Source organism: Chelmon rostratus, chromosome 6, assembly GCF_017976325.1.
Source record: "Chelmon rostratus isolate fCheRos1 chromosome 6, fCheRos1.pri, whole genome shotgun sequence".
Taxonomy (NCBI): Eukaryota; Metazoa; Chordata; class Actinopteri; order Chaetodontiformes; family Chaetodontidae; genus Chelmon; species Chelmon rostratus.
In genome coordinates, this window is record NC_055663.1 from 11,981,169 (window position 1) to 12,006,612 (window position 25,444).

General features: G+C 43.7%; 2 protein-coding genes across 2 annotated transcripts; one reads left to right on the forward strand and one right to left on the reverse strand.

Moving 5' to 3' along the window:
- The first annotated feature begins 5,430 nt into the window (after positions 1-5,430).
- rag2 (recombination activating gene 2) lies at positions 5,431-7,032 on the forward strand. The gene has a single exon (XM_041939475.1). The coding sequence runs from the start codon at positions 5,431-5,433 to the stop codon at positions 7,030-7,032; it is 1,602 nt and encodes a 533-aa protein (XP_041795409.1).
- A 2,558-nt stretch (positions 7,033-9,590) lies between these two features.
- On the reverse strand, positions 9,591-13,719 carry rag1 (recombination activating 1). Its single transcript, XM_041939599.1, has 3 exons — positions 13,385-13,719; positions 12,183-13,294; positions 9,591-11,338 (listed from the first exon to the last, which is right to left on the reverse strand). The coding sequence occupies exons 1-3, from the start codon at positions 13,717-13,719 to the stop codon at positions 9,591-9,593; spliced, it is 3,195 nt and encodes a 1,064-aa protein (XP_041795533.1).
- Positions 13,720-25,444: the final 11,725 nt, after the last annotated feature.

The window sequence follows — 25,444 nt, forward strand, 5'->3', positions numbered from 1 at the left end:
ACAATGTCCTGAAGATAGTGAAATGAAGCAGACCTGGAAGAGCGTAGAGGAGGTGCACAAAGACTCCAGGGTTTCCACCAGCATCTGGTCTGGTGCCAGGGTATCTGAGGCAGTCTGCACTCCTGGCATCCTGCCACATACCAAGGCAACAAAACCTTTCTGCTCACCTACACAAAGAGGACAACAGAGGAGAAACACATTTAGTGGAGCAGGGAATGCAAGAAGAATAGGAACAAGATGAAAGAAGAGGTATTTGGAACAAAGGGACAATGTGCATGGAAGGGGCACTGTGTATTGAACAACCCCATTTCTCACAATAGTCCCCACTATTCCAGTGATTTGCTTTGCCAAATGTGTTTTTGAGGAAACATATCCTACCTGGATAGTGTTCATTGAGAGCACTTTTTACAGTCCAGGAAGGAAAACAGAAGCAATAGGATGAGGGTTGTCTGTGTGCTTACAATGCACATACGAGTGCAAATACAAGACACAGGACTCTGACCTAAGAGAGTGAGACTTGTGGTACTAAGATGCTTAAAGTTAGGCTCATATATTGAAAAAAATCCAGTGCACCCTGTCTCACGCTTTAAATCAGTGAGGACTTCTTTCATTGTTAAACCTGGCTGTTATGGCTAACATCTAAGTTCCCTATTGTGACAAAAGTGGTTGCGAATTTGTCCCCATTCTCACCATTATTGCCATGTTGCTTGTCAAATTAAACATGTTTGTTAATTATTTGTTTCGCCATAGTTCCATCATTGATCTGTAATTTATGGACATCTACTATCCAGGGTCCGTTTGTGTTTTGCATTATGTTTGGTTAAGTTTGGTTCAGTTATGGTTTATTGCTTCAGTTTTGTGTTCCATAAGTGAATCAGTTTCTTTCTTTACTACTTACCAAACCCACCATGTGTTCTAGGGACCAAAGGAGAGGGGTGCCTGATACTTCCTGTATTCATACACTGGATGACATCATCTGTGATGTCACTGGGATAGACCAAGTATGGGGAGGGGGGGTCAAACAAGTTAAGTATGTGTTATATATGCTGGTGGTGATGTGTGTGTGTGTGTGTGTGTGTGTGGTTGCAATTGTATGATATATGGTAATTAATGTGAAGTGGTTCTACTTGAAGGTCAGTGAGAATGAATAACTTTATCACTTCCCTGTTGCGAGGAGATGTACTGTCTGTAGTCAATAAATAAATAAACCTGTGTGTCAAAACTGGACATAGTCACTCTGGTCAGGCTTTCACACACACCTATTAACACATCCAGTCAACATGCACAAAATTAGCATCTAGAGTTGTAGTCTAATATTCACTCTCTCTTTTTTTAGCTGTGTTTTAGTCTCCATTACGCCCTGAGGGAATCATCTGTTTTTTAACTGCAGGATACTCCACTATTGCTCCAACCTTGTCTGTCTTTTGTTTGGTGTAGCACACATTTGGTTTGTCAGCTGCCTGCTGTGACTGGCAACATGGCAGGTGAGAGTTATGAGAGTGAACCAAAGCATTCAGGTTGCAGGCTGGTAAAAGCATTTCAGCAAGCTGAAAGACGCTAAAATGCTCCACAGAGCTTAGGGGAGCTGTGGGGTCAGGTGATAAGCGACTCCTTTCACTTTACATATTTATTTTTCCCTTTGTTAATGCAAACATATTGATTAGTGGAACTTAAACAAGACCAAGTGTTTTGAGTTGCTTAAACATAACTGCAAAAACATTAATTAGCAGTACTTTTAATTGCAAGTTCCCAGGAGCAAATATTGTAGGAAAAACAAATCATAACAGTGAGTGTTTTGCTACACTGTGCATTCAGTTGGCAGTGAACTGTGCAGTGCTGCACAGAGCTATATGAAGATACATTCAATAAAAATGTCTCCTTGTTATGCTAACAAATAGCGTAAACTTGAGAGCATTATGTTTCCCCACTAATGAATTTGCTAATGCAAATTAGCAGCATGAGAACGTTTCATTTTAGGGGACAGAGTTTGGATTTAGACAGAGTTGCAGTGTGAAAACAATGATTCTGACTGTAAAAACAGAACTGAGGTATTACAGATCACCTCTCGCCAGATGAGAACCACCATCCCGCAGCAATATTAACCAGAGTGAGGTGGAAGTGGCCCACCGGCACTCAGTACCAATCACCACAAGGGGAGCAATTACCGTAACATTAAATAATGATAAACACCACTGCACAGTGATCGTCAGAACATCAGAGCTGTCACCGCATCATCCGTCAAAAGCACGCTTCAGGGTAGCAACAGTCGGGTAGTGATACATTACAAGGGACAGAAACAGGTGTTACCATAGATTCTAATTACTTTGTTCTATCAATTATGTACAAATCCTTGCATGGCCTGGGGTCTGCCACACACTCCTGCGCCTCCTGCTCACTCTGCACCATCCCAGCTGCAGCTACGTATAGCAGGCAGTATACTTTTCAACAGTGCTTTGTGTTGTGCCTTGAGGTGACTAGAAAGGTTTATTTTCCCCAGCGCTGAATTCATACGTATGGAGCAATCCTCAAAAAATAAAGGGAAGTAAAACCCATCCTGCACATCCCACTGACATCTGAATTCACGTGTTATATCCTCTCTGGTAGGAAGAGTAAATTATTTTCTCTTCCACTCAGCCCTGTAAGCATCGGTTTAGACACACAGGTGCTCTGCTGTTTTGTGTTTTCAAGCTGCAACGGTCTTCCAGGCACTTGTGGTTTCTGCCTTTGTTTTGCACACTCCTCAAGTTTTCTCTCAGCCCCTCAGTGCACAAAAACATTATGCTAATGAGCTGGTAGACATCTGCTTCCAGCTCACTTTTTCTCTAGATGTTCAGGCATGTGTGTGTCACTCATATAGGGGATCTGCTTTTACCTACAGTAGGTCAAATCTTTAAACCGGAGGCATATAGAGAGGAATTTCAGACTTATGCAGAATGTATTCATCATTGTTTTGGAGTGATGTTTTGTTTCTCCTTTCTTTTACCCTCCCCTCATGAGGCAGCATCATGCTATGATAATGCATTAGGTTCAGTGTACTGTGTGAATTAATGGCTCACACTCCCGGTACAGCACGTCATTCAGCGCTGAAGGAGAGTGTTTATGGATAAGGCAGGCTGCAACTAATAGCCATATTTATTAAAATGCGTATAGGGCTTTTTCAGTAAGCTATAAGAGCAGACTGACAGTGTGTTAAGGATCACACCATTTTTGATGCCAGAAATAAGTAAAACCATGAGGGAATGAGAAAGAAAAGGCAAATCTGAAGGCAAAGCACAAGGAAAATAGGGGAATAGCAGACACATGAGATACAAAAACAAATCTTTTAGTTAATGCTACAGTATGCTACACAGCTGAAAATGTGACTGTCAGCTGCAGAACAGTAAATATTGTACACATACACAAAACAGGCATACTTGTGGAAGAATGTTTAAAGGGACTCACTCCTTCTCATGAAGCTTGAATAAATATTTCTATGTGAAATATTTCTATTTTCACATTCGAAGTGGCTGCCGTTGACTTGTTTTTCAGACTGGAACATCAGTATATACTGCCTCATAATTAAACACAAAGTTTGATCAGGCTCTGTAAACAAACTGTGTGCCTTGATGAATGAACTACAACACAATTATAATATAAAGTTCATTGATGAACATGAAATTGAATTATTTTTTATTACTGTATCACTTAATTAAGGCCAGTTTTGCATGTGTATAACACAGTCTAATTCATAGTAAAAATTCATTCCCTGACAAGAAAGCAATGTGGTAAAGTCCATTTTTCTTTTGAAAAAAACATACTGCATCTACACAGTTTTGACTTTCTTAAGTTATTCTAAATGTTAAGCTTGTTCAACAGACAAGAGTCTCACAATAGCCTGTTGCACCATCTTTGGTATAACTGATATCCAGTATCAATGAAGTGGCTCATGTAATGCACTCAGGCAGCACACCTGCCAGTGAGCAGCAGTCACAGACTGTTAACCTCTAGATCTGGAAGTGTTTGTGAGTCAACGAAGCTTCACAAACTGTGTCGCCGTCTGCCTTCATCAAAGTTCAGCTACATAAAGAGCGATTTACGTTCATCTCAGTGATTGTAAGGTTCACACTTAAGTGGCTCTAGCACGGCTTCCCAGTCCTGGCCCTAAGGTAAGCAAACTATAAATTCTCATTCTAAATTAAAGGAAGAATTAACGGTTCTCAGGCATTTTTAAATCAATATTGTGCTGCTGTTCTGTACTCTAAGCTGCTGTGTAGAGTCTATCCTGCTGACTGTAGAATACAGACTGTACTCACTGTCTGTACGGAAGTGACTCATACTGTCCTCAGCAGTATTAATATTGCTGTTAAAGCCGATGAAATGACATATTGTTGTCAGTCAGTTGAAGTAATGATGGCACAGGCGGACAGAACAAACTCTAATAGCGATATCATATCATCCAAATCACTTCAGTAATTTTGTTTTGATGCATCTTCCTTTCAAAGGTAGAATCCATCACCAATATTGCACAAAGCCCACGCTGTACCATTGTCCAGTTGGTTCATAATGGTGCTGACGCTGTTGCAACAGGAAATGTAACCCATTTTTCCCTGAAAATCATGCTGAGCAGTGTCACCTTGTAAACATTCCCAGAAAGTTACTGACTCAGTGAAGCAGCTCCTGGAAGTGTTTGTTCGGGTCTCATGCTGCATTAGAGAGATAGAAGGCTTAAACATGCGGTGTTGTTTGTGGCTCAAAATAATAAAGGGACCCCGAGAGGAGGTCATTTTTCCTCACTTAATTGTGTGTGTAATTTTTAATTGCTGCTGTTGTTTGATTTCATCTCAAAATGCAGTGATGCTTTGTGTTGCCAACAGCATACAATACACACTAATAACAGTTAATAACTTACAACATTGTTAGTGTTGGTAGGAGTGTCAGTTACATGTGCTCTCCAATCCATATAACAACTAGGCAAATTGAGACTTTAAAAAGTCCAGTTTACATACCACAATTCTTAATATAAACTCTATTTTTAATGTGAACAACAATAACAGCAATAATAATAAGTAGCAGTAGAGGTAGTAGAGTACCAGTGATTGTTGTTGTTGTTGTATCAGCAGTTATAGCATTTTTATTACGGTTAGCCAACGGTATTAATTTTATGCCACTCCTTCATGGCCATATATCTATATCATTACTGTCTAAATGTTGGTAGCCATTATGATGTATATGCCACCTGTCATGAATTTAAAAAGAGACAGAGCATGAACTTGTTTACACATTTTGGGGTCCATGGTGCATAATATGACTACATGATTATGGTCCTCCAGATGTTACTGTGATAAACAGGAAGCAAAAAATTTAAACCCCTGAATGAAAACAATCAACAGCTGACTGACATATTGTGTTTGTGTGTTTATGTGCTGTTTTGCCACAGGCACCTGCCAGAAAATGACCCTGCAGCCATTAACTCCAGTGAACTGTGCAAGCCTTCTGCAGCCCGGCTGCTCTCTGCTGCAGCTGGATGGTGAAGTTCTCCTGTTTGGCCAGAAAGGTTGGCCCAAGCGCTCATGTCCAACAGGGGTTTTTGGGGTTCGGTTGAAACGTGGTGAGATGAAGCTGAGGGCCATCTCCTTCTCCAATGACTCATGCTACCTTCCTCCGTTACGCTGTCCAGCTGTTTGCCGCCTTGACCCCTACGATGGGCTTCCAGAGAGCTATCTCATCCATGGTGGCCGCACCCCAAACAATGAGATCTCATCCAGCTTGTATCTTCTCACCATGGATAGCCGTGGCTGCAATCGTAAACTGACCTTGTGCTGCAAAGAGAAAGAACTGGTGGGAGAAGTGCCAGGTGCCAGATATGGCCACACAATGAGCATGATTCAAAGCCATGGGAAGACAGCTTGTGTGTTGTTTGGGGGTAGATCCTACATGCCTGCGGGAGAGCGGACCACAGAGACCTGGAACAGCGTTGTCGACTGTCCTCCTCAGGTGTTCCTGTTTGACCTGGAGTTTGGTTGCTCCTCTGCTCACACTCTACCTGAGCTCTGTGACGGACAGTCTTTCCATTTGGCCCTTGCCAGAGAAGACTGTGTCTACTTCCTCGGGGGTCACTCGCTCACATCGGACACCCGCCCCCCTCGACTCTTTCGCCTCCGTGTTGAGCTTCTGCAGGGCAGCCCCTTGCTTTCCTGTGAGACTCTGGACACTGGTATATCCATCTCCAGTGCCATTATCAGCCGTACAGGTCCTACTCACAGATATATCATCTTAGGTGGGTATCAGTCAGACTCTAAGAAGAGGCTGGAGTGTAGCACTGTCATTCTGGATGAGAAAGGGATCCAAATTGAGCACTTAGAACCACCTAATTGGATCCCAGATATCATTCATAGTCGTACTTGGTTTGGCGGCAGTGCCGGAGAGGGAACTGTCCTACTTGGTGTACCCACTGAGGGAAGGCCATCCCAAACAGATATGCATTACTTCTATCATGTCAGCTTCCAGACGGAGGGAGAACGCACAGAGGAAGAGGGAACCCAGGGCTGCAGCCAGGAGTCAACAGATTATGATGACTCCACTCCTCTTGAGGACTCTGAGGAGCTCTACTTTGGTCGTGAGCCACATGAGCTGGAGGACAGTAGTGATGGAGAAGGGGATACTTACAATGAGGAGGATGAGGAGGATGAATCACAAACAGGTTACTGGATCAAATGCTGTCTGGGCTGTCAGGTGGACCCGAATACGTGGGAGCCATACTACTCCACTGAGCTCCACCGGCCAGCCATGATCTTCTGTTCCAGAGGGGAGGAGGGACACTGGGTCCATGCGCAGTGCATGGAACTGTCTGAGACCCTGCTGCTCAGGCTCTCTCAGGGTAGCAAGAAGTATTTCTGCCAGGACCACGGAGGCCTGCCCTACCAGGAGATGACCCCACCTCGAGATGTCCTGCCTCTCAAGCGTACCCCCATGAAGGTTAAGGAAAGAAAAAGGCCTCCGACAATCAAGTTGTCCCCTGCAAAAAAAAACTTTTTCAGAAGGCTTTTTGACTGAATCCAGTTTAAATGATGATGCTGGCCACTGTTAAGAATTTTTTGTATTTGAGGAGGTGTTTATTATCAGTGAATAAGTGATTGATGAAAAATATGCAACATGCTGATCTGCTCTCAATATGGAAAGTTTTGTGAAGAGAAATGAACAATAAAAATAGCAATATTGATATTTAATGATTTTCATGTATTTTACATTGTTTGACAAAACATATGTGACATTTAAGTCTATCTACAGTGTTTCTAGTTTTTGTCTTTACCAGCTGTATAACCATTGGGTGTAATTTTGGATTCTGTTAACTGCAACAGGTGTTTCTTCCCTGGCCAAATGAAACTGAATTACTATTTCAGTTCCTACAATTAAAATGATGATTATTGAATTGAAATGGCCAGTGTTAAGAATGCTATGAGGAGGTGTCTTGTTAATGTTCAGGCAATAAATCATTGATGAAAAATACTTAATGTGCTGATCTGCGCTCAATGAAATCAACATTAAAGAGCCTGCCTCACATTATGTGTCTTTCTGTGTCTTGCCTGTTTTTTTCTGATGTTTTCAGGCAGTATTTATGTGACAGAAAATCGTTTTCTATTTTAACTTGTCTGACAGTGTCTCTAGTTTGCAACTTTATCAGATGTGTGTCAGTTTGACATTATTTTGTATTCCATCAAGGACAACAGTGAAAATTAAGGGTTAAATCAACAGCCTCCAGGGCCAAATGTACAGTACATTAATTGTTTTTCACAATCAAATAAATCCTGATAAATAAATTATGCATAAAATGGTATAGATAATATTATATAATTCAATTAAAAAATACAACCTGGACCTAAATGTCTTCACATATCTCTCTGTAGTGCTTGTATTTTCATTAGATGTACAACAGTTCATTGTTATTTTGTAGTCCGGGATCACAGTGAAAACAAGCATTTACAAATGCTGTCTTCCAGGACCAACTGTACCTCACCTTTGTGCTATTAATGCAACGTCAAAATGTAAAATATATGAAAAAATGTAAAGAAACAAGCCAGAAGATCAAGTCAGATTTTGTCTTTATTTAATCTTTGGTGGAAACAAGGACAAGCAAGTACAAACTTCCTGCTCTATAAACCCATCAAAGGGATGGTAAGAGGTCTGTTTCAGTGAAAATACAGCCAAAATATCTGAAAACTGCGCAGCATTTAAAAAACAATACAAAATGCAAATAAGAAAGTAGTGGAACTTCAGTGTAATACTGTACTAGTAAACAAATCACCACAGAAAGTCTTCTGCAACCGCAGTAAACAGTTCACTTGATATTTAGTGTAATCTGGAAACAAGAAAAATGAGGAAATGCATGGTGAAAGTGGAATTCAGTGAATCATCCATCATCCATTACTTTGGAAATGCAATTCATTACAGCAAAAACACAAAAAAACAAACATTAGACAAGTTGCAATATAATGCAGTCTAAAACATGGTGTTATTGCAGGACTGTGACAACTATCAAATGAAATGTGAATATTTCACAGCTGTCATGTGGTTAAACTTATGACAGTAAAATAAAATCAAACATTCAATCAAATAAGAAAACAAAATTGCCTGTCATAATTCAAAATTGAGAGGGCAGAAGAAGAAAATATAATCAATCAATCAAACAAATAAAGTTGCCAACAAATCAGTTTACAACAGGTCTCTGGAGCTCCCGCTCATCCCTCTCCTCTGTCAGCCGTGGCAATGGAGAAACATCAGCAGAGAGAAAGAGCCAGGTTATATACAGAACTTAAGAAAAATCCCTGCCTGCTGGAGAGTCCATGGGGTATTAGGCTTCGTAATGGACCATACTGTATTTTTATGATATCAACAAAAAGGTCAGTATATGCGTTATTTTATGTGAAGAATTCGAATAAGTATCATCTATTCTCCACTGTGCAAAAACTAAAAGAGATAAAAATTGGTTGAAAGTGACCTAGCATCTATTCTGCCCCTCAGGGATCCCAAGATAAAGCACTAAAGTAATCTTTTTCAGAGGGCACTCATGAAACAAAGAACATTTGGGTGTCTGTGATTGCATTTTGCTCCAGCTCAAATGATATATTAATACAGTGGCCACAAATGTGGTCTTTTTAACACAATTTCCCTCCATGACTTACAGCGCTTTCATCTGTTTCCATAAATATCCTCTCCATATAAATCCATAAATGTGTCATATCCTTGCAATACAATAAACTGCTCCATATTTCACAGACAGTGGAGATTTTAAAAAAAGTACTTTCCTGCTAAGAGCAAGAGAAAATACAACTGTGTGTTACTTCTATATTCCTCTGCTGTCCCATCTTTGCACTGAAACAGCTAACAAAGCAGGGCAAGGCACATGTACACGTACAGAGCCTTTCAACAACAAGCAAAACACACATTTAAAAACATGGTCAAAGGATAACATTATTTCTCTTAAAATTTGGGAAATGAGTATCAATCAAACGTAAAAATTTGTAAACAAGGTCTTATTACGGATCAAGGCAACTAAAATATTATACAACCACTCTAAAATCAATAAAATGTTAATGTTCACATTAAAAGATAAATCAAAAATCATTAACTTCCAGAGACATATCCTCATCATCCTGGCTCTCTACTGGCTCAATGCTGGCTTGCAGAGCTTTGACGGAGTCTTTGTGAGCTTCCATAAACTTCTGCAAGTACTTGGAGGTGTAAAGCCAGTGATGTTTCAACACATCCACTAGCTCAAAGGCCTTTGACTGACGTGCATTCATCTTCCGGAAGCGCCTGAACAGTTTGTTTGCCGACTCGTTGCCCTCGCTGGCCCAGGCTCCTATGGATCCATCTCTCTCTATTATTTCAGGCACATGGGCCAAGGTCTTGTGCAGGTAATTGGGTATCTTTCCATTGTACCTATATTTGAAGGTAGAGGAGAGGAGGTCAGCAAAGCGCTGGGAATTAAAGCTGTAGCGGCACAGCTGGTCGGGGCACTCCTTGGCTGGGCAGGTGGCGCGCCACACAGGCTTCATCTGGAGGTAAAGCCTCATAAGCTCCCTCAGGGCCTCCCTCCTCGCCTCAGAGGGCACCAGCTCACACACTGCCTCCACAGCCTCCAGGGTCATTAGCCGGCGGGCAAAGTTCCCATTCATCCTCATTACTGGTTTCAGCTTCACCTTGTTCCTCAGCTGTTTATCTAGGGCTGCCCTCCAGCTGCGCCGCGCCTCCCGGCTGGGGTTGGCCTTTTGGTACACCTCCCCGATCTCATCCTGGAAGATTTTGTAGAACTCAGTGGCATTGCCTATGTCGCAATGTAATGCATCCATTGTGGGATGGGTCTCCATGAAGGGCTTGGCGGAGACCCCTTTGACTCTGTCTCGCAGCTCATCTGCAGACTCAGAAAAGGGGTTGGTTCTCCATATTTCGTAACGTTCTAGGTTCTCTTCATGGCTGCGAGTGATGGAGTGTAGCACCATGTTTTCAGAAGCTTCTGCCCGACCAGAGTCACACAGAGTGCAGACATAGGTGGACCCTGAGGCCTCAAGGCCCTCCATCTCACGCACCATCTTCTCATCGTACCCTGTGCCTCTGAAGTGAAAGCGGAAGGAGCGAAGCAGTCCACCGATGGATAGGATGAGTCTGCTCTCTTTCATTGCATTACGCTCTGCGACTATAGGCCGCAGGATGGCTGTGAGCGTCTCATGGTCTGACTCATCCACAAATGTCAGGCAAAGGGGCTTACAGGACAATTCTGAGTTTGGCTTTGGCTCCATGAAGATGGTAACCTCTTCCTCCTTGTCAGCTGCCAGGATAGAGACAGACATAATAGTGAAAGAGAAACGTACAGCCTTCTCAGGAACAACTGGTCCTCCACCGTGCTTCTCACTGACATCACCCATGCCATCACAAGATTCCTTGATCATGACACTGAAGCCTGAGGTGCAAGCGCTGTCTTCCATCCCACTCTCTCTCAGCCCCTCCATGATGTCCTCCTCCAGATCTTTTAATGCTGACACCAGTGCTACATCATAGCGAAACCGCCGAGTGATAGTGTCAGCCAGGGAGTCATCCACTGAGGAAGCCCATCCAGAGAGCCCATTAATAATGCCAACATTGCAAGATGCAGACACATTTTTGAGAGCAGGCTGCCATTCAAACTGGTGAAAGCCAGGAAGGAGCTCCTTCTCTGCAGCTCGCAGGGTGTGCAGGGGCTGAAAAATCTGCCGGCCACTGGTGGCTTTGACAGTCCGGTACATCTTGTGATACTGGCTGCAGCTCAGGAAAGTGTTGACCCGGATTGCCAGGCATACAGCAGGATGCAACCCAGAGCCTCTGCCTGCAGAGACGGAGAGAAAATGAAAAGAGAGAAAGTTTCAGACAGCAACAGAAAGATGCAAAATTTTAAAAAGTTAAGTGAGGAAAAAGGATTGAGACATGAAGAGAATTGTTTAACACCAAACTGTGGAAGCCCATTTCTTGTGCTTTGAAAAGAACTACAGTATCTAACATTTCCTCATTTGATATTCCGCATTTGGAGTCATTTATATTATGAGACAAAGAGAATCGCAAACTTAACACCCAAATGTGAATGTTTCGTTGTCAAAAGCCCACGAGCCCATGATTACAAAATCCAATATTTCCTAATTTCCAAATGTTATAAGGGGACAGAGGGCGAACCGGTGAAGCTGGCAAAAGTGATGTATTGGCTGCAGATGAAAACAGACACCAGCTGGCTTCTATTCCCCAGAGAGGAGGATGGTGCTGTCTGTGTAATTTGCAGATACAAGAGCTGCTGATGTTGTTTTGATTCTAACAGCCCCTTCACAAGAGTTGTTATTGTGCATTACAGGGAGTGTGAGACTGAGGGACTGACAGACAAGCAGACTGAGAGTGAGAGCGGGAGAGAATCAGGAGGGGTTGAGCATGTAACAGCAGCGGTTCAATAAATGGAGATGGACAATAATGAAATGCTTTTCAATCAAAATCACAGAAAACTTTCTTCTCTCTCCTCAATGGTGAACTTTTCAACTCATTGTTATTTATGAGAGGGCTGTATTCCTCAGAGCTAGGCAGAAATATTAATGAGCAAACACTATCATAATTTTCATTTGTTTGTGTCCCTCTTTCTTGGCTATGGGGGATTGTGTTGACAGAACAAAAGCCTTATAATAGCCTCTTACCTTGCATCATGGCCTCTAGCTCATCTGCCTGCCGGTGCTCATTCTCAGATCTCAGTGCAAGGAGAAACAGAGTCAAACACACAGACTTCAGGTCGCCACCTTCCTCTTTGTCCGCAAACGTCTTCACCTGGTTCTTCAGATCCCTCAGCCGATGCTTCTGGGCACGACGGGTTAGGGACAGTAAGTGCTGACGGGGTCTTCCCCCTTTATTGTTTAACTGGTAATTGTCGAGTTCTGACGACTGCTTGTTTGCATCCTGTTCATCCAGGTCATGGTCTAGACAATGAGCTTTAAATGAATCTAGCTTCACCTGCTTGCCACAGCCGCTTTTGGGGCAGAGCAGAGGCAGAGATTGTAGGGCTGATAAGAAGATTTTGGCAGGCGAGGTGAAATCATCAGGAGCACAGCGCAAGTTGCAGGCCGGACAGTGAGGTCCCAGAACGTAGCTATATTTTATAATACAGCTGCGGCAGAAGAGGTGCCCACAGGGCGACTGGACTGGATCAGAGAGCAGGTGGTCACACACCAGGCAGGTGAAAGAAGCGAGGAAGTCTACGGGGAGCTTCTCAGAGATCAACTTAGTACTCAAGTGGTCTTTCTGACAGTGGGTGATGTTTCTTACCCATTGCTCTCTCTGGATGCTGAGTTTCCTCCAGGCCTTGAGCACAGGACGTCTCAGAGCCCTCCTCTCACCAACAGCAATGCTGTCGCCTTGGTCCCACCTGGTCCTTTTTGCCAGGCTCTGGGCTCTGCGAATGGTTTTCCGCCTCTTTCTCCCAGTCCGCTGGAAAGAGGTTTTCCTGGGGGAGCAAAGGTGGCAGAGGGACGAGTGGGGTTTCCATTCAGGGACTCTTGTTCTAGAGAAGCTGCAGACGCCCCCTCCTCGTATGGCAGCCATCCAGCAGCGATGGCAAAAGGAAAGAGGGTGAACAGATTCTATGTCCTCTGTCACATCCACTTTGAAGACTTTAACGATGACCTCTGGCCAACTTGTAAACTTGCACCCCATTTTACGCAGGGCACCTTTGCTTGCCTGGTCCAGATCCCCATGAACATCGTGCACTGGTCCTTTGGCTTTCCTCAGCGCCATTCCACAGAGACGACACAAGCACCTGTATAAAGAAAAAACAATGTTGTCAAATTTTTAAAAAGAAATGCATATAATAAAGTGTAGTTTATATAATATAGTGACAGTTAATCACCTGAGGTGGTTCATGTGGGTGTCCATTTCCTGCAGCTTCATATCTACCCTCTGGCCAGGGCCCTCCACATTTTCCTTGCTTTTTCCCCCTAGGCACAATTTCATAACACTCCCTGGACCCATACCATTATCTAGCTCTATATTTGGAGCTGCGGGAGGTGAGATCCCTATAAAGGCTCCTTTCTCAGGTTGTGTCTCACTGGGCAACGGCGCCCTCTCCATGGACCTCACCCTGAACAGTTTAAACTTCCACTGAGAGTACTCAGAGTGGGGATGGTGGAGCTCAGCTGGCATGGATGATCTGGGGCCATCTGTCTCCGGACCGTCCTCCATCATAATGCAACTTAGACCTTACACCCTGGAGAAGAGAGGAGAGGGGAGGAGAGCTTAGTTTCACGTATCACAGTAGTATTAAGGAATATTTCAGCTGTCCATGGGAGGCACATTAATGGATACAGAGACAAGATTTGAAGGTTCAAATGCTCAGATATCCCGAGTGCCTTCTCAGCATTGAGCCCATGACACAGTCTAACAGCTTTACTTGATTCCTGTTGAATTTATACACCAAGTATCCTGAAATCCCACTGAACAGAGAGCAGTGAGCCCCGACCTAGAGCGCTGTATTATACCATAAGTGGCATTTAGATCTTGTGTAAAATGCATGAGACAAGCATTGGGGGATCGATACAGCACCAAAATCTTCATTTCTCTCATCTCCAATCCCATCACTCAGGGGAGCCGTTGTGACTTTTTTCCTTTGACACAGCGAGTTTGCTAAATGGGCAACCTTATCCCTGCAAGGCTGTCAATCATTTATATTAGTCATTTTCTTGGCTGGAGAGAGAATTGGAGCCCCGGGAGCCTCAGACTGGCATTTCAAATGTGGGGAGAAAATCGGAGACACAGGAAACTTATTTCATAATACACAGATATTGACCAAACAGGGCGGAAAAGAAAACAAGAAACCATCATACTGAATAAAGATCATAAAGAATTATTCCAAACACAACATTGTTCACTTCAGGAGTCGTATTTCAACAGCCAAGTGCTGTCACGATATGGCACAGGTAAGATCAATGACACCGCTGCACTGACAGACCTTATTTCATCTCCTCCCATACTATCTAGGTTCTATTACCAGTTCAGACAATAAAGCAGTCAAACAATCTTACCATTGCACACCTATAGTGCACACACTCCAGCATCTTCCATCTATCCATCTTTCAGTGTACTCGCTACATTTTCTCCCTGGGAGGCTTGAATCTGGCAGTCTCCTTCATTTCCTGGCTCTCCGTGTTCTTCACATGCTGAACTCTCCTTTGAGACAAACAGCTGAGCCTGTGTGCATGTGTGTCAGCTGAGCTCTTACCTTGTTTTTCAGTCTCAGCTGGCGTCAGGTCCCCCGGGGGTCCTCTTCGCATGGGAGCACAAGGGAAGCCCTGGAGCCAGGCCGTACACACTGCATACACTGTATATGTTTGAGTCTGTCACAGCTTGGAGCATCTGTTGCCAGGGGTTGTGACTCCATACAGTGGGATTGCTCCTGTCTGTCTCCTTGTGTCTTGTATTTATACCCTGCCTTTGGTGGGATCCCAACAGTCAATTCCTGACACCTGATACAGGCAGCTGATTTGAAAAAAAACAAAAAAAAAAACAAGGTCAACCCCAAAACACCGTTGCAAACATGTTTGTGTGTGTGTGTGTGTGCGCGCGCGTGTGTGTGTGTGTGCGTGTGTGTGTATGAGCACAGAATCCAACAGCATAAGCCAAACAAGCAACTTTCTAGCACACCACACTGCTCCTCAGCTGGAAACTCTTCTGTGTCACCTTTATCTCCCCTCTCTCATATCCATCTGCTGGCTCACCTCATCCAGGTGGCCTCTCTCTGACAGAAAGACAGATACTGTTAAACTTGTGAAAAGGCCGCAAGTGCAGGGACACAGTGGAACATAGAATAAATGCATTTTCCTGCCCCACAGACAAATAAAAGGTCCGCCAAACATTGTATCACAAATATTTTCAGAACGGCGGCGCTACAGGTTTAGAATTTGACCCAATTTTTACACACAGACATGATAAATAAAGGAGCTGATGGTGGTATACTATTTTTTCACCTGGGGAAGGTATGAATTGATAAGATTAATTAAATTGTGGACAAATTGTATGTTTTGTATGTGTTTGTAAGTGTGTGTGGAGGCAGCAGGTGTGCAGATGTGTTACTATGTGTTAGGGTGCGAACAGGGGAATATGTGATATATGAGAGTGACACTAGGAAACTGAATGATGATTTATAAAGGGCAGAAATCAATGAACAAAGTAGAAAATAGCAGTAATTGTAGCAATAATAATGACAAAATGACTGTGTTGCCATTGTCATTGTAATTACTGTATTATTGAGACTTTTCCCCTTGCTACTTCACACCATCTCTCAGTGTTTGTGAGTGATGCACCAGGAATTCAGGTGGTGGCTGCTGTGAATCAAAATGACAAAGGCAGCGACGCAACTGAGTCATATTAGGCTGAATACCAATTAGCAGTGTTAGCTGTTAGAATCTCAGGCAAATTAGCATTTTGATAAGTGAGTTTTCAAAGCAGCACAAGGCTACTTGCAGAAGCGAGAGAGGCCACAGCCACTACCTGAACTGTTCATGCGTGGGTCAAACAAACCAGAAAATACCAAAGCGTTCGTTTCATTCCAAGGCAACTGCATTGTGTCGCACGTACTGTGTGCCTCTCATCTTGCTTGCCTCTTGTGGGTTTTATCTGCCGTTCTTCTGTCTATAGAGCGGCAGCACCGTACATTCATTTCTCCAAATGCTGTCTCTCTGTCACCACTCAGAATGAGTTTTAATGAGACAGCATCATTTGATGTAATGTCTCAGTAGGTAGTGGGAGTATTTGCCCAAGATCATTCTTGTTTGTAATTATCCAGGGGATTAATCTGGTGTATTCGCCACAGGAGCCTGTTGCTGTTGCGTTGGATTTGCCAGCCAAGTCATTAGATACACAGTCAGTGGGCACCAAACAACAGTTGGGTCTCTCCCACTCTTGTCAGCTTAACAGGGGAGGAGGATGAATACTGGCAGGCTTTGCTGCTTATATTTGGTGCATATGGTCAAGTGTGACCTTAGACAGCAATAGGGTTGTTGTTTTTTTGTTTCTTCCTTTGTGACAACCGTACTTATTCACAAGAAATGCTGAAGAGCATATAGTGGCAAAAAGTGTTCTTTTCCAGGCCAATTCAAATCCATCAGACACAACTGGGAGATCTACAGTATGCAATGCTTCATACATTACATATCCAAGAACAAGCAAATGATGGATTAGAGCAAGATGTTCCAAGCCTATTTATAGTTGATATTTAGATTTATGGTAGCTAGCTAGCCACATGTTTCCAAGGTAAACGACACACCTAGCTCCGTGGCAGACAGGGACAGAGCTGCAGATGTCTGCCTGACAAACAAGCAGTGAACCCATGAGACCCTCATCTCTCAGCGCCTGCTAATTGACTTGTTATTGATCAACTCAAAGACAGTCTGATTTATGGGGACGGGGACTTGTGGAGACAGCCACCTGGCATGGAGCGGAGTGTTATGAATGTGAGGAGCACATCCTGGGGGACTAGAGGCTGCAGTTTAGGCGGACATACAGGAGTTTGCAATGCACCGGTGAACTGACACCCTGCGCTGTGTTTTCTCTAATGTGATGAATCCAAACAACATCAGTGAGAATGAGTGTGTGTGTGCATATGAGTGTGTTGCAGGTGTGTGCAGTAGGAGGGATGAGTGGGAAAGTGGCAGGGCCCTGCATCTGTTTGGGGGGGGGGGGAGTTGCTGTGTGTCTGTATTTGTGTGTCAGTGTTGGTGTGTAGGTGACGCCCAGGAACTAATCCAGCCTTGAGAAACTTCAGAATTTTTACTCTCGGGTCTGTGTGTGTAAAACAAAGAGACAGACATGCAGAGAAAGGCAACCAGAGGGAAGGTGTGAGAGGTGAGAGACGGAGAACGGGGATATGGTAGTGATCTTGTGTAAAGGAGTTGCACAGGATAACAGGCTTAGCTCAGAGTGGAGAACACAAAAGGGCTTAAGGCTGATTGCGGGCTGTGACAAGGAAAGGGGGGAAGAGATCAAGCCTTCCAGGCAGAACTATGTAAGCCAAAGGTCCAAAAAAGACCCTCTGACAGCTCAAGTCACATAGCAGCTTAAGGGAAAGTGTCAATAGCAGAAATGGGCAGTGAATGAATTCCATAGCAGCGTCGGTATCTTCCTCACTGGGAATAAAATGTCAGCATCGTCCGCATTTGAATAGACCGACCAAAATTGCGGCATGATATTTCTAAATGTCATGAAGAATGTAGGCATCTTTGTGATTGTATTCAGGGTAAAGAGGGCAGTACGCTCTCATATTTCCACTGAGTGTTAATGCAATATATTGAGCCTTCCGTATGCTAATTCTTAATTGCATTTTCATCGCACGTTCAACAGCTTCTTCGGGCTCGCCCAGCCAATTCTCAGTGAGTCGCCTCCCACTGTCCACCTCTTCCATCCCTCATCCGGAAACATGATTTGGTAGATTAATACTCAAAGAGGTAGGCTTCAATGCAGAGCTATTCGTCAAAGCTACCTGCCAGAATAAACCGCTTACCCCACTACTCAAATCCCCCCTCATTCATCTCCCCCTGTCTCTCCCTCTCAAAGTCTCTTTTCCCTCGTCTCTCCTCTCTCCTCTCACCCTCACCTCGGGTTTTGTTAATAATCAATTATGTGATTATTCCAATGATGTGATTAATTACCAGCTCTCCCTCCCTCCGTACCACCGGTTAGCGTGCTTATAATCACACAGTGACAGCCAGGGGACAGCTGAGTTGAGCGATGCTGTCTTGAGACCTTGCGTGACCCTGTATGACTCGGCTGCATTTGTTGTCGGCTCATCCTGACTGATGGAGCTTTAACAGAGAGCAGAGACACACCACAACATCACAGCTTCTACAAATAACACCCCCCACAAGCTACTGACAGCCTGACACCACAATATCTTCCATGTCCAGCTATCCAAATATTCATTTTATTGGATAGTCTAGTCTTGGGACCGCATTAATTCGTTCCAAGTCTTGCATTATAACTCTCCCTGCGGCGCTGCAGAGTTATTTTGGTTTTGGACCGGTTCCATTCATCTCTTCTGTTCTGGTGAGTTAGACAATATGGAGAACAACTTAAGCTACATCAACTGCATCCATGTTAAGAGACTTTTTGAAAGAAAGTAAATCCTATTACAATAGCAAGATAGGCCACAGAGGGGTCAGCAACATGCAGAGATTGCATGGTGTGATCGTGCAGGAGTTCACTGTATTATAGTATAGCCCTCTGGAAAAAAAAAGAGACCTGCATCTGAGCAGACAATCCAGATGGATGTTGATCCACTTGCAGTAAACCAAATGAAATTAAACCCTAAGCCGGATTCAGGAGCACTAGAGTTGAGTGGGGAATCAAGACCACTGTCTTTAATCAAAATAACAATGCTCTTTAATTCTGTGTTAATTAAATGTAGATTTCCCTGATTGAGGAGCAGTCCCCTTGATGCCAGGGGACCTCCAGTCACATAAGCATCCACTCACTGGATTTGTGTTGTGTTTAACCATGCATTATGTACTTTCCCCGAAACTGTCTGGTGCTGGTTTACACAGAAGGTCTGTCAGCTGAGGGAAAGTAGCTTGCAAACAACTTCTCAAGATTTTCAGCCTCCTTCAAGGGAGGGATTCTTGGCAAGTTGTTAAACACCTTAATAAGTGGCTTACACTCGCGCTGATCTAGAATGAAATGAGCATAACAGTGAATTCTGAGGGCTAAATTTCACACTGTTTGTCTCTTGACTGGTCATTCTTCCGTCTTTCCCTTCCTCGCTCCCTCCCTCAGCCCCCCTCCATCAATGTAATGAGCAAATCATGGCCACTAGGGAGAGATGTAGAGAGAAAAATTGTCCCCATTATGTGTCAAGGAGTGTGAAAAGAGCAGCGCTGTTGTCTGTCAACTCTAACCCCCAACTGTCCCTGGTCTTAACTTCCCACCAAACACAAAGAGCCCTTTTCCCACACGTAGATCTGCTTATTATTTCCCTGTCTTTTAACTACAAAGTCCATTATAGGAAATGCCAGGACAGCCGTGCCCTTTTCTGTACTAGCTCTGCCAGAGCTCAGACAGGGGAACAATGGACACAGCAACATGCGGCGATTCGAGGCTGATTTAGAGTGACTGGTCTTAAACCCGACTTACAGAGTATAGTAATTATAGGAGGTGAAGGGAGGGGCTGTGAAGGATGCTCTGGATAGGTGGGGGCTTGGGGAGGGAGATTGTTGTCATTTGGCAGCCAGTCCAGTTGGAGAGAGAAATTACTACTGGAGCCAGAGCCTGGGTGGTGGAGCATTTATCAACCAGTCATCGCAATGATTCACACGATCCAGTGGGGAGCCATTATTTCGCCACCCCGGTCTCTCGCAGCAACCTGCTGGTGGCGAGGATGATGATAGCTGTGGGCTTTATGAGCACAGGAGCAGACATATACAGTAATTGTTTGAGAACACTAGTTTAGAAAGTCCCATCTCTTCTCTGGAATCACAGAGTCACATGTAGTCTGCGGATTGGACTAGACGGGGAACAGAGTCTAACAGTTGAGCCCCTAACTCAGGGGCATATGGCGTCTGTTCAGCGCAGCAGAACACAGAGATGCCTCAGGAAGGGACTGACAAACGTGGGGTCCCTGTAGTTGGAGAGGAGAGCAACCAGCATGGAATACATAAAGATCACAAGTAAACACACCATCCACCTGCTTCAGCGAGCGCTTTGGGAAATCCAAAGGCATTGATACAGTTTTGCATTTTCTGGTCTGCCTGTACAAGCAAGTGTAACAGTCTCTGCATAAGCAAATGAATTCCTAACTGAATAGGGAATAATGAAAGAGGCAATGGAGGCCTGTGATGGCCTTCTCATAATAACAATGATAAAAATGCTATTCTTCTATTCACACTCCCCTCACTCTTCCTTTACCAACTTTCCCTTCTGGCTCCCGTGGGAGGCACATCATTCTAATATACACAGGTTTTCATCCCTTCCCTCTTTGTGAAAGACCTGCAGGAGAGACAGAGACAGGGAGAGGGAGAGAGACGGGGACTGTTTATTCAGTCAGATGGTCTAACGTGTGTGGAATAGATTTGAGCGGAGGAAGCTGTCTACACAATGGCAGCTGGCGTCAGCGAGTGAGTGAATGAACCTGCGTCCAAAGTCACTCCTTCGTTCACTCATTTACTTTGTCGCCAGCGATAAATTAAGGATTTTGGACACTTGTGAATCATCATCATCGCTGACAGTAGTGTTGCATAATTGCAGTGACACATCGATTAAGGCAAAACATCGCACTCTGGTGCATTTAGCAACTAAGATTCAGCAGCTTGCAGCCCTGTGAGGCTGTGATTAAGCTTAGCCGTGCTTTGAGGTAAATGCTAACATGCTCACAATGACAATGCTAACATGGTGATGTTTAACATGTATGCTGTTTGCCATGTTCACAATCTTAGCTTAGTGTATTAGCATGCTAACATTTGCTAATTACCACTAAACAGAGAGCACAATTGCAAATGATAGAATTGAAAGAGTTTTGCAGGTATTTCGTCAGAAAAGTATCAGATCATTTTTATTTTTGAGCTGATGATTGTGCAAGATGAAAAGTCTGAGACTCACAAATATTGACAAATTCCCAGCAATGCATCCAGATAATTCACAGGCGTGACCTGATGGCACTAAAGTCATGAGGATTCTGCAGATCAACCGACATTATCATTATCATTATCACAATGTTAGCGTGGCTACAAAGTGGTGCATAAAAACGACATTTGCTCCATGTGAGTGCAGCATGATGTGCATAAATTTCGCAATTGGATTTCAAATAAAAGGAAATATGGTGCACAAGGTAGCAAAGAAGCGACTGAGTGAATGTTTTTGTCTGTTTATTTTCATTGATCCTCTCTTTAATTTTTAGATTATTCACCCATGTTAAATTCTTTTCCCTCGATGGCTGCAACCACATCTCCATACCTCTCTTTTAGACTCTTTTTTCCTCAGCCTCCACTCGCTTCACTTCCTCGTGCCATTCACTGTCATTGTGAAAAGGTGCGTGTGACTCCACTGGTAGAGCAGAGCCCATTATCGTAAATAGGCCAATAAGTAACTTCACACAACGTGTCTCCAAAGCAAGCACACTCTATATGCAAAGCAGAGGCGCACTGTTAAAGAAACTGGCGCCAAGTGATTATATTTGTAATTTAATTTCCTTGGTCACACAGAGATAAGAGAAGGGAGCGGCTACAGTTGGCCAGGGATGAATAGAGTGACGAGAATGGGACTACAGCTTCATTGTCTGGACTGAGATGTCCGAGACGACACCACTTACGAACAAGGGTACTGGCGGGCAGATATGGCACATACACAGGGACTCACAAGTCCAAACTCAAAGGCACAAAAACAATGTTAGTACGAGAGCAGCAGAGAGAGTTCATCCATGCAAAACCTGAACTCTCAAATCGAACGCGTGAATCTAAGTGCAGGGAAATCAAGAAATCTTTTTCCCTGATGCAAGCTCTGTCCCTCCCCGTTGTGTCCACCTCCTTTGCACTCAGTTCAGGTGAACAAACGTAATCAGTGGGGTCAGTCCGGGTGGGATGTCAGTCACAATGACCAACGGCTCATTGCAAATTCTGCAGGCGGGATGAACCAAGTCCCTGCAAGAAAGACGACTGAAGGACACAAGGTGTCCCTCTCCACTCGTCCTCCCTCTGGCTTCCCTCCCTCGGGCTGCTTTTTCTGAGATTGTAGGCCTGCAGACATCAAATTTCCTGACTTTTCCATTTTCAAAGAGTGTCCACTTATACTGATGACAATGCAGTGGAGGGCACAATGCTGCAGTGGTCAAACTCTGATTTTGACTACATCAGAACATTCGGGGCTACAGAGAGCTAGTGGTGAGCGATGGGGAGGAAGAGGAAAGGTACAAAGTTCATCAAAGTCTGACACCACACATTGCCGAACAGAATTCAGGGACAGTGTGAAACTATTTTGCGACATGTCAAATCCTCTCTCCCCCTTTGTTCTCTGTTCTCTCCTCCTCTCATCTTCATGTCAGTTTCTCCCCTGCTGCCTTGTCTTTCTGCCTATTTCCTCAGTGTCTTCACTTTGAACCCAACAGCATTAACCTGTCAGGAAAGTTACAAATGTTCTGAGTGAATTATGTAAACCACAGAGAAATAAAACTGCAAAAAGCATGGAGTTCTCGCTTTATTTCATAATTCATCATGCTCCCAGATCGAGGCAAATAAAACTTGACTTATTAAGTAGTCCGGCACATTCTGGCTCAAAACCCTCCTCAAATATGCTCGAGAATATTAATCACTGTTTGTCTACCTCACAAATAAAAATCAAACACGCACGCGTGCACGCACAAACACTTACACATATGCATACATGCACTAATTTTTTGTGATTTCATTACTCATCAAATGGGAGCAGATTTCACTGCAAGAAGCGAAGCGATAGATGTTACACCAGCACCACCAAAAGGCAAAGCAAAAAACAGCAGCTTTTTTTTCTGCTCATCTTTCTCTCTTTTTCTTTGCCTCCAAACTTACAGCGCTGAAAATCAGATTAAGGATGCTTCGTCTTGGCAGGCAGCAAGTTTATTTATTTATCTCGATGAACACAACCGCAGACACACAGGAGAGAAGAGAAACACACACTTTATACTGGCGGATGGCGTCGTGGCAGTGCTGCGTAATTAGTGGGACATGGCTGTATAATTGGTCTCTAATTGATATGAAGAGCGGAGGTTTAGTGTTGTACACACGCTGCCGGCCGCAGGCGGCATGCGCCGGCTCAATCTTGGTGCCATCTTCTGACTGATGTCTCTGTAGCAAATGCCCTTCAACAATCAGCACCCACAATCTCTCTGTGTCTATCAGGTCACCTGTCTATCTGTATATAGCATCTTCTACCATTCATCTGTCATTTCTTCCTTTGTGCCTAAACGTCTCACTATCTCTTGCTTTCTATCTCCGCATTGATTTGGCCTGTCAGAGGCAGCCTCAACCTTTGCTCTGTTTCTCTCAGGAAGGTGAAAGACCAGCGTTTGTGGTGCTGGAAAGTGAAAAGTGGAGGGTTTGTTTATGACACACTGGCAGCCATAAAAGACTGCATGCTTTCAATGGCCCAGACAGCTCCTACCGGGGGGAAATAAAAGCAACTTTAGGTGAAATCAATTTTAAAAGAACCTTTATTTACAAAAGAAAGTGGGTTACCTGCTCTCTCAGTTTAGCAAATGAGCTTTGAAGAGGTTTCTTTGAAAAAAGAGAGTAGAACAATAATAGCAGTCACTTCTGTGCAGCTGGACATGAGAGGTCAACGCGCAGTGAATTGAATGGATTTGAAGTTTGGATGGGGAAGCTCTTTAGAACAATTCTGTTCATGGATCGCGTGCTGATGCAAGACGACCTTCAAGGACATTCCCCTCATTTACACAGCAATTAAGCACTACCCTGTTGGTAAATTGAAAAAGAGACAAAAATCCTCTGTGGATTTAATAACAAACTCATTACCAGGGCCCAACAGGGCGGAACTGCCTTTTAATTAGAGCAACACCTGATTAACGCCCAATTAACAGAGCCAGAGCCACTTAATTCTCCCCCACTTTGGCAGGTTGAGAGCATAAACATAAGCAGTCCAGCATCGGAGTGCTTCCTCTCCTCCAGGGAATGTGTGAGAGAAAAGTAAATAACGACTTTGGAGGCAGTCTGTTGTGCGGTGGTCCAAATGCTCGGCAGAGCTGGGAATTGCTTGAGGTAAGTGTTTCAAAAGGGAGACAGATGTAGGCCTGGATGGCAAAAACTCTGCTTCACTACACATGCAACTCCTGGTGGGCTGATGTAGGACAACTGTCCAAGCAATGCTTAGCCACAAAATATGAGCTCTTCTCGTTCTCAGATAACACTCTCTTGCCTTTACCACAGACACAGTCAAGGATGCAAACATAAAACTTTCAGTGAGCTCTAGGTGATCAGCACAGTCAAACCAAGCTTATAGCTGAACATTCTGTACATTTTGGCATCCATACAACTGCTAATAGGTACTAAAATCAGGGATGATTGAAAAAGGCTACGATCACTTGTGCTTTTCACTACTCATCATCAGCAAACAGGACATCTTCCATGAGACCTGTCTGAAATTAGCTTTTTTGTCTCCTCTCCCTCCCCCTCCTGTTTTCATTTGTTTTTCATCTAAGTAAGCGAAGCGCCGCCCTGCTGGCTGCATCGTGGTCCTCCTGTCCCTGTCTTCCCATGTTAATTATTTGTACTGTATTTTGTGCCTTTGTGTCCTCTGGGACGGGTTGTAATCGAGTATAATGTCGTTGCACTTGTGTAAAGACAATAACCGCTTCTGATTCTGATTCTGATTCTGAGAAAACAACAAAGGAACACAACTTATATTCTCCATTTATAATCATGATGTCCCCATACAACATGCAGTAAACTATTTCCACAAATAAAACATCTGAAGGTAACCATTTTTTTTTGTTGTTGAGAACTGTCAAAGTGTTGCATGGTCATCACAGGGTGGCGCAATTTTAACATTATCATCAACTTAACAGCACTAACTGAACCTTTCAGCCAACGATACTACAACCTGGATTCCAAAACAGCTGGGACGCTGTGTAAAGCCTAAATAAACCAGAATGTGATCATTTTCTTACCCTTGCTGACATATGCTAAATTGAAAACAGTACAAAGACAATATATTTAATGTTTTACCTCATCAGCTGTTTGGACCATTTCACAGGTAAACAGGTTGATTGGTAACAGGTGATAGTATCATGATTGGGTATGAAAGGAGCATCCTGGAAAGGCTCAGTCATTCACAAGAGAGGATGGAGCGAGGTTCACCACTTAGTAAACACATGATTGTATAAAGGATGTTACTACATGGCTCAGGAACACTTAGTAAAATCATTCTCAGCAAACAGTTTTTT

Coding starts and splice junctions, on each gene's coding strand:
- rag1 (XM_041939599.1), bottom strand. CDS start 13,719: ATGATGGAGGACGGTCCGGAGACAGATGGCCCCAGATCATCCATGCCA. Junction 13,295..13,384: donor ACCCACATGAACCACCTCAG/GTGATTAACTGT, acceptor TTCTTTATACAG/GTGCTTGTGTCGTCTCTGTG. Junction 11,339..12,182: donor GCTAGAGGCCATGATGCAAG/GTAAGAGGCTAT, acceptor CCGTCTCTGCAG/GCAGAGGCTCTGGGTTGCAT.
- rag2 (XM_041939475.1), top strand. CDS start 5,431: ATGACCCTGCAGCCATTAACTCCAGTGAACTGTGCAAGCCTTCTGCAG.